The sequence below is a fragment of the Plectropomus leopardus genome, chromosome 13, assembly GCF_026936395.1.
Source record: "Plectropomus leopardus strain MGB_pleo_1.0 chromosome 13, ASM2693639v1, whole genome shotgun sequence".
Lineage (NCBI taxonomy): Eukaryota > Metazoa > Chordata > Actinopteri > Perciformes > Serranidae > Plectropomus > Plectropomus leopardus.
The window spans coordinates 19098312-19107961 of NC_142188.1; the positions used below are offsets into that span (position 1 = coordinate 19098312).

The 9650-nt window shown below is 40.2% G+C and overlaps 1 protein-coding gene across 2 annotated transcripts; it reads left to right on the forward strand.

Moving 5' to 3' along the window:
* The first annotated feature begins 44 nt into the window (after nucleotides 1-44).
* spef1 (sperm flagellar and cilia associated 1) lies at nucleotides 45-5550 on the forward strand. Of its 2 annotated transcripts, none has more exons than XM_042501554.2 (7): nucleotides 45-239; nucleotides 428-539; nucleotides 2007-2154; nucleotides 2322-2367; nucleotides 3840-3924; nucleotides 4019-4124; nucleotides 4584-5550. In XM_042501554.2, the coding sequence occupies exons 1-7, from the start codon at nucleotides 131-133 to the stop codon at nucleotides 4695-4697; spliced, it is 720 nt and encodes a 239-aa protein (XP_042357488.1). In that variant the 5' UTR covers nucleotides 45-130; the 3' UTR covers nucleotides 4698-5550. The 2 variants fall into 2 exon arrangements, with proteins under 2 accessions (XP_042357488.1, XP_087942818.1); XM_088086692.1 differs by having other exon boundaries at nucleotides 2007-2163; nucleotides 4584-5549.
* Nucleotides 5551-9650: the final 4100 nt, after the last annotated feature.

Consider the following 9650-nt stretch of genomic DNA (forward strand, 5'->3'; position numbering starts at 1 on the left):
AACAGATGGAGAGATCTGTGTTGCTATAAGCGGTTGCCTAGCAACGCCTTAAACAACCTGCCGGGGAGGAAAGCTAACAAGCTAACGTTAGCTCTTAAACTCTCCAGAAACTGATGTCGCTTTAACAATAATGGACCGAGAGCTGAACGAAGAGGAACTGCAGGATTTGTACGCATGGATAGACAAAATATCTCTGTCCAGGCCCAAAAGACACATCACAAGAGACTTCAGCGACGGAGGTAGTTAACTTTAGCCTTCAGTTTTGCTAGCAAACCACACGGACAATATAAGCAGCAGGAGTAATGTAACCTCAGAGAAATGTGCCACGTAATACTTTTTCAAGCTAATCTTGTTTACGTAGTTTATCATCTCAGATGTCTGTTTATTGACATGAGCTGACTCTGCCTCTCTGGTGAACCCTCTGTAGTGATGGCTGCAGAGGTTGTCAAATATTTCTTCCCAAAGCTTGTCGACCTGCACAACTATATTCCTGCAAACTCCACACAGCAGAAGCTCAGTAACTGGAACCTTCTCAACAGGCAAGACTTCATAATATTAATCTTTTTTATGTATTTATTTAAATTGCATGCATGGACATAGGTTGATTTCAGGGTAGGGGTTTCCAGAAACTAGAGTCCAGGTGATCACAGCAAGCAGGAGGTTATTACCCCTGGCTCAAAACTAATAGGTCTACCATGATGATAGAGTCAGGATGAACAGAAATCAGCATTCAGTTTATCAGCAAAGCAAACATGGTGGCCATCAAACCAAATTACTCACTTAGATGTGCTCTCACTAATTATTTATATAACTTATTGCTCCTACCCACCTATTTGCACTATTGTATCTTGTATATTGTATATTTGTGCATTTTTAATGGTGCATTGTGTTAGGTGTTTGTATGTACCTTTGCTGTATTTGAGCTTAGCCAAAGACAAATTTCCACTGAGGTGGAGTCCATCTAATCTATAAATATAACTTAAAAACACAAGACTGGTGGGCTAATTAAAGAGAACAAAAAAGGAAAGACACCCACACCAACCAACAAAGGGTCGTTGGATCTGGGTTTTTCCCTCTGATTTAAAACACTGAAATGACCAAACCTAATAGAAATAAAGCCACGAAAACAGGACTACAGGTCAAACTAAAAAACAGAAATATAAGAAAGGCTGAAATCTAATTCTTAGTAGTCACCATGCTGCTGCTGCTGCAGGCTGGAGGATGACAAAGAGTGAACAGAAATCCCACCCCCTCTTTTAAAGGTTCCCCTCAATCAGGGTAAGCAGCTCCACCTGTGTACAACCAAGCAGCGGGGTGGAGCACATAACAAGGATTGCTCAGTTACCCAGCTAGCTTCCAAAATAGCATGCAACAACTCTGAATAATTAATACTAATGACTTATTTTTTCAACAAAAAAAAATTCATAATTTTAGTTGAAAGCATTGGTAAAATGAAAATAATATTTCATTTTATGGTTCAAAATTTGTTTGTAGTTTCAGGAGTTTACTTTAAAAATGTCCAAAAATATCTTTAAATCTTGATGCAAATATGAATGTATTCCAACAACCTGCAAGCCGCCACAAAATGTAGTTAAACTACCAGTTTAAACATGAAGTTCACTACTCCCCAACACTGACAAGAAGCTAAAATCCCAATTGATCTGTCTTAATAAAATGAGTGTGAGTGCTTTTAATTGTTAAGTATCTTTGCTACAAACACTGAGTCAGAACTATTGTTAAGCACTACTGAGGGCCTCTGCATCTGATCGTGAGAACCAACCCAACACACACCCACTCATCCTCTCCCAGGCTGCTGATATGGCACAGAGCCAGCTACAGATTCATGGGTCTTCACTGTAAACATATTTGCCCCTGTGGTGTTTCCCCTCATCATCATTAGTTGAACAACTTTCACTCTGCTGTTCCTGTTGTTACTAGTTTAGCTGTATTTTTAATTATTTATGTTATTTATTAGAAAGAGCTGTGTTTTCTTTTCCTTTTGACAGGAAGGTGTTTTCCAAGCTAAACTTCCATGTGCCTGAGGAGACAGTGAGGAGGATTGCACTGAGCACCACAGGAGTGATAGAGCCTGTACTGAGCGCCCTCAGGGAGAAGATAGACAAGAAACTGGAGCATACTACAGAAAATATACTGGTCTGCACTGTATGTTTATGCATATGTGTTTAGAAACATACAAACTTTAAGTTCGTTTTTGTTCTGATTTAATGCTAATTACTTAAGAAATTGTCTGCTCTCTTCCATATTAGCTAGAAAAATAAACACATTTTGAACATATTTTCTTTTTAACATATTTATTTCAGGATTTGGAATACTACGACACTGGAAACCAGGAGAAACTTCATACAGGTAGAGTTCCTCTGTAATTGTATTTACATAAACTGTAAGGTACTTGTTATTTCTTTACTAACAAACACAATCAGCACATTTATGAGTAAGTAAGTAATAATGCCTGACGAGGTGTCCATTATCTGGATTTAATGGCCAAGGTGGCGGCGTGAACTTTTGAGATTTTATTGCAAAAATCATGGAAATATAAATGAATTTTCTATTTTTTTCCTTTGGAAAGTGACCATGGTATAAGCGTGATAATGCGCTCTGAGGTGTCCACTATCAGGCATTAATTGCGCTGCTCTCACCCCTCCACATCGACCGTTAATTCCCGATAATCAACACCTTGTCAGGCATTATCTCGCTTATACTATGGTACTATGGTATTATATTTTATCCTTTACTTAACAGACACCCTACAACCAATCAGAACTGAGTATTCACCCAAACTTTCATCTTCTGACCGATGTGTCTGTTGTCATATTTGACCTCACATCAAATCACAGGAAATGAGATAAGAATTTCTGCAGAATTTGCAACATGAGGTCAGTGAAATAGGGAAATCAACTGGATTACAGAAACAGTGCTGAATTATCAAGAATGTGATGACTGTGTTTTGACCTCATGCCTGAGCCTGATATATCCTTATGACAGAGTCATTTGTAGACAGTAGAAGCTGACACACTCAGTCTGTAACCTTAACTGAGTCTAAAAGTCGCCTTTTTTAGCACAGGGAGGGAACTGGGTATCATTTTGGACTATTTTTAATAATGCTGTATCTACTGGTCAGCTGATCATCACAAAATCAGCATATTCAAGACAAACTGATGGGCCCAAGAGGACTGTTTGGTGACTTCTGTGAAGGCTGATTCTGCCCCTGAAATCGTATTATTTCCAGGATCCTCTCTGCTTCCTGCCCTCTCTTGCCTGTCAGCATGTGTGTCCTGCTAACAACTCTCAGTTAATCTCTCCTTCAGATAGCAGCAACCACACAGAGACACAAACATACCTACATTTACCAGCATCAGGCAGCACTGATTACAGAATGCCGAGACCTTTAGGGAGTGAATCGGAGACGTGTCCCTCTTCTGTTTACCACACCTCATCTGTCCCTGAAACAACCCCATTAGGCTGACCTCAGGCCAGTGCCTCCTCCCTCTGCTCTTTCCTCTTCCATCTACACCCCGTCCGTTATCAGACACACAGCTCAGGTCTTCATATCAGTTCCCAGCATCACCAGATGGCCGTTATCGCTGGTCTGAGCTCAGCACCGCAGGCCTTAAAGGCCTCCTCATTTTTCTCTTTCTGTCTTCTAATCTTCCTGTTTCTCCTTCTTTCTGCTTACAGTCATCGTCTATCTGCCCTTCCTCTGTGTCCAAAAGATTTATTGGATCAATCCCTGCTGGTTTCTAACAACAGCAGAGTTTTTAGTCATCATATATTCACATTATTGTTGGAGAAATGTTATAGTTTTGTTTTGTTGTTTCCAGAAACTCGTCAGACTGAAGCAAAACTTGTGGCTCGGCTGGCAGGAGAAGAGATGAGAAAAGATGAAAAGAACAGACTAAAGAATGGGTATGACTAAAATGTTAACAGTAATTTGACTTAAATGGATGAAAAGAGGTTTTTATAATAATAATATGTTTCTGTTGTTGTTTTTATTGTATAGAAAACCACAGCACGCAGCGCAGTTTTACTCAGACATGGACCCTGCTTTACGACTATTTCTGCAGGAAAAAGAGCAAGCTGTGATGGCCTTGCAGGAGACCGTGGAGGTACACACATGGGCGCACACACACACACACACGTAAATCCAGGAAACACTCGGCTGACTGGTAGAACATCTGCAAACAAAGTCATTTTCCGTTTTGATGTCCGGGAGGGGAAGAGCTTGGTCATACATATAATATTGTTGCAGATGTGCAGTGTGTGTGTGTGTGTGTGTGTGAGAGAGAGTGAATGAGTGACTGTGAGTGAGTGAGAGATGTTAAGGTGTGTGTTATACATATGCGTCATAAGCTGTGTCAGCAGTGGTTAGTGAGTCAGTATCTGCTCAGCAGCAGGATATAACATTTTTTCTTCTCCTCCTGTGGCCACATCTGCATGTTAAGACAGAATAATGCCAAACATTCGCAACATCTCCTTTTACCACTTTATCACTTGTCATTAATGAGATCATTCAAGTTTTAGAAATCAACTGAGTTTTATCATTTCCTTTGCATTTGTGTGTGTAGATCCTGCAGATGAAAGTGAACAGGTTAGAGCATCTGGTTCACTTGAAGGACATGCGGATCGAAGATCTGACACGGCATCTGGAGACATACAAAGCAAAAGGCAATGCACGCTGACATGAATATGTACATACAGAGAACTTGTTATTGTAGCTCTGAGGTTTAACCCTTTAACTCCAATAAACTCATAAAGTTTTAGTCAAGGCAAAGGATCGCTCCTTTTTTAGTATAAATTGAGATTATTGTTCTACCTGCTTAAATGCATCACTGGAATTACAGATCTTATGTGTCTCAGTAGTGTGTTGTTTTCTAAGTAAAGTGAGCTTTTGTGAAGAAAAACCAGGGTTGTTTAATTCCCATTAATACTAGTTACATCTTCCACAATAGTGAAATATCAGTAAAGTTTCAGTGTCACACTTTCATAACATGAACAGTGAACATTTGCCAAGGATTTATCCAATTTCACATTGGAACATTTTTAAAAATTAACAATGGCAGCACAACAACTGTACTTTGGCCGATATTTTACATTATTTCTTTTTGTTTTAATTGTACTAATTGTATGCAATGAGATTCTGCTGTAAATGGTTTGTGAGAATTTGGGGTTTTTAATACAGGTAGTCGCCTCTTTGTGAAATGTATGTCGAATGTGATTTTTATGTGTCCATGTATCCACGGTCATCTTTGCCCCTCTGTGCCTTTTCACAGCCTCAGACTTCTGACCTCCAAGTGCTCAATAAATCAGCTAACCTCTTTAACTCTCCAAATTGTCTTTTTGAACAAGCAGAGCATAGCAAACCAGCAGTGGTACAGATATGACACACTGGAATTACCCAGCAAATGAAATGCAGTGTTAAGCTATAACTGTCACTTCCGTTTACGTCTAAATTATACAGTTTTTTTTCTATGCAACTCATGTTCCTATTTAGGTGTGAAGGTTGGTCAAAAATAAAAAGCACTTTGTAATTCATTTTCCACTGTTTCAAGTGTTGGTTTCAGATGGCGTGCATGACAAAGCTGACAGATGACTAAATATAGTTAACCACAGCTGGCACAGATCACTGCTTCTGTTTTAATGAAATAAAGTTTACTTCCTTTTCTGAGTCTCAGATGATGCCAGTGAAATGAGGGTGGGCAACTTGGTGGCCCCCTCTGTTGGTGTAAAATAACAAGTGACAGCCGACCTGCTGAGCTCTATCAGGAGCAGCTGATCACCTCCAGCTGCCTGCTGCTGTGATTGAGCTCTGTCCTGTTGATCCCCTTCATAACACCGAATCAATCACCATTATCAAGCATGCAGCATTATAACATGGAGTTACAAATCTTACAACCTTTTTACTGATACTTTAAACATCCTTCATCACTCCAAACTACATGACTAGGTAGTGAAGTACCACTGGCACTCTAGACATCCAAGACATGCTGGCACTTGTCAGTCACAGCTCTCCAAGCTCCTCACTGTTTTGTCTGTCCAGGACTACTGACTCTAACACAACTATAAGTTCAGGTCGTTCATTCAGAAGTAATATTTGCCATCGACTCATTTCTCATAACTCTCTGCAAACCATTTCTCTCTCGTTGAGTAGTTGAAACTCCTATAGATGCTAGGGGCGGGGACAAAGTCAAATGCCTCAAACAAGGAGAGGCTTATCAGATCCATCCTTTAAAGTACCAGATACCCTGGCCTAAATGAGGACTTTGACCTTTGACTTTTTTTTTTGTTTGTTTTTATATCTTCACTTTCTCCCACCACCCCAGCTCTGTTGTTTGATTTTGTTGGCTCAATGCAAATTAATTTAAACTGATTTCTCATCTTTTTGCCGACTATACATAGTCACTGTTTTTGTGTTGTTTGATTATATTGCTTATTATGATATTATATCATTTGATTGCTTTAAATGTATAGTTGGTATCTCAGTAATGATTCCCAAGTCAGTGAGACAGCCTGTTGGATTTTTGTATCTGTTGTTTTTATTGTTACACCCCTAGAGGCCAAAAAAGCTGTTGTATGTTCTCCCTAGTATACATCTGTGGTGACTGCAGTTAAAATCACTCTCTTTGTCTCAGTGTGTTACTGCACCCTGAAGACGGCGCAAGCCGATACGCATTGGTATATTTTAAATTATGAATTAAGGCCTTTTATGCTTTGCAAACCATCCTGAGTGCCTGGATCTAGATCTTTTACACCACAGTTTTTTTGTTAAAAGTTGCTTCCCCTTTTTTTTTAGAAATATTCCCCTCAATGAGCACTCGTGGTTTGAGGGACACCAGAAGCACTCCTGTTCTCTTCCTTTTTCTCCAATAGAGTATTTTCAAAAACTAGAAATTTTCTCCCTCTGCAAACCAGTCAAGCTGCACTTACAGTTTACATCCATGTCTTTGAAAACATGGACGCTGCACACACATCTGTACAATCAGTAGCGTTTCAAGGAGGACACTCCAGATTAGAGACACACCAATTCCATATCTTTCCATATAATACGTCACAGAGGCATAAAAAGTGGATGGTGACACACAGCTAATCAGCTACAATCCGTCCCCTCATAGGTCCGCTCTGTGAACACAGCTTGCTATTGGTTAACAGCACAAATTGTGCGTTTTAAGTTCACCAAAGTTGAAAAGTTGAGAGGCGGCAACCCTGCAAAAAACAAACTAAAGTTACCAGTTTTCATGGCACAATCTAGAAATCCACTAGGTATTGTCTGACAACAATTTAGCTCCGAAGACAATGGCCAATATTTCTGGAGTAGCCTGCAGATATCTAGACCAAGACTTTCTTTTTGGCGCACAGGTCATTGTTAAAAAATTCGATAAGCACCTTGAGACACAACATTCTGTCTAATTTTGTTTAAAAAGTAGAAAAAGCTAAGAAGAAGCTAAAGTGTTGTCAAAGGAGATTGCATTTCGGTCAATTTGTTCTGCGTCTTTTGCTCTCCACATGGACTGTGATTGGTCGATTTTACTCAGGACTACAAACGGAAACCAGAGCGCTTCCAAAATCAAAATCATGTCCCGTTTCCTCCAGATTCTGTGTACATGTTCATATATTTATTTCTAAAATGTATATATGGTGTATAATGCCTTAATGCAAGGTAACATTGATGATATGAATCTTTGACATTAAAATGAGTTAACTGACCTTTATGTGTAAAATTGATCGAGTGCCCCTTTAATCAAAGGTTGTTTGATAATTCACAATATGAGAAAAAACAAGAAAACGGCACAAATAGGTTGGTTGATGAACACATTTGCAAATGACACAAATGAAACACAGAATTGAGCTTAGAGTAGACATTTTTTCAGATGACTCAAATAAAGGCAACAAAATCCATCCTGAGTGTCACCAGAGAAAATGTAGAGGAGCACAGATAAGAGCGCTGAGAAACAGCAAAGCTATTGCTCTTTGTGTGAGTGTGTGTTTTGCACAAACACACACACACAGGAAAGGAATGTGAGAGAAAACTGCCGAACAGAGCAGCTACTGATGATGGCGCTGACTGCAGCTGATGAATCATATTCTGCTGTTTGGGGCGTAGATTTACAGGCCGACACTCAGAGATGAGGGGCCACACCCTCGTGTCTCTTGGGGAGGGACGGATCCAGGGAGAAGTCAAGGCTGGAAGGATCCTGCAGGATCTGATGATGAGGGACAAGAGGAAGGAAAGAGAAGTGCTGGCTCATCCAGGAAGCAGCATGACCTTGACACAGCTTCCTGGGAGGGGAGGGCTTTGAACTCGCTGGCTGTGCACCCCTGACACCAAATCAGACCACCCATTAAAATGAGCCCAGACATCCACACACAAAGAAACCCATCCAAGAAAAACAAGATGAGTTTATTTGCACCCACAAACATGCTCTCTGATCCAATTTTCTCACAAATTCTGAGAATCTGGGTCAGACTATAACTAAACACCCTCCTTCAGAGAGCAAAAACGAATGGTTTGGCAGTTAAAGAATCTGTGAGGAGTTCATAGGAGGAAGCTATCCTTCATCTGGTCAATCCGACAGTGGTCACATGCCCTTTGAATGCTTCCTGGAAAGCCTTTGTGAAAAGCTGACTGGCCTCGCTGAGGGCAGGACTTGTGGTTTAGAGTCTGTCTCTTGGGTGGACTTTTTTCTACAGACTCGACAGACAAACACATCTCTATTTGCGATGTTTACAACACATTATGTGGGTTAGAACAACAGCAGCTATGATAGATTGTGTATGTATGATCAGTAAATGTTCACTGATTCCTCCACGTGTCACCACAACACCACAGCCGACTAAACTCCTGACTCACCAACACATGCACATTGTATGACTTCTCACTTCTCAAAATTTAAGGTGGACTCTAAAGTCAGTGATTCTTTAAATGCTCACATTTCGAGCTTGTTAGGGGATATAACATTATGAATTCATAGGAATTAAAAAAAGAAAAGAAAAGCATTTGTTGTCCTTGTAGTCAAATTCAGGGTCTAAATCCAAACTTCAATAGGCTATGTGTGTGTAGTTTAAGGGTCCCACAAAGTATGGGAACTTTGAGTGTTACATGGTTTTCCTCTTTAAAGCAACAGCAGAGGGATTTAGTGGCATCTAGTGGTGACGATTACAGATAGCAACTAACTGAAGCTTCTCCCAGTTAGGAATCCTTCAGTGGTCATTGTTCGGGAGGTCTTTTCCTCTCCCAAACAAACTGACCCAGTGATTAAAACCAGTAAAACACTGAATAAGGCAGATTCACATTACAATTCAGTAATTCGGCAATTTTGAACGTGTCAAGGATGGGCTGCTAGCCTAGCACCTGCTAACATGTGCTCATGTTTCCTCTGATAACTTGTGATGCTCAGGAGGTTTTTACCAGGAGCCGAATTATCCACAGAGGTCTTTTCCTCTGCAAAACAAACAGAACGGCTAAAACGGTAAAAACACTAAATAAAGCAGTTTCACATTAAAAGTAAGAGTTTCATTGCAGCAGGGCTGCTAACTACAGTGGCTGACGCTAAAATGTAAATGGCGAGTTTTTGTCCATTCTGGGCTACTGTAGAAACATGGTGGTGCAACATGGCAATCTCTGTCGACGAGGACTG

What these genes read in the sequence shown, in the direction of transcription:
- spef1 (XM_088086692.1), top strand. Translation starts at nt 131, where the DNA reads ATGGACCGAGAGCTGAACGAAGAGGAACTGCAGGATTTGTACGCATGG. An exon ending in AACTGGAACCTTCTCAACAG is followed by an intron (nt 540 to 2,006) that starts GCAAGACTTCAT and finishes TCCTTTTGACAG; the next exon opens with GAAGGTGTTTTCCAAGCTAA. An exon ending in CCTTGCAGGAGACCGTGGAG is followed by an intron (nt 4,125 to 4,583) that starts GTACACACATGG and finishes TTGTGTGTGTAG; the next exon opens with ATCCTGCAGATGAAAGTGAA.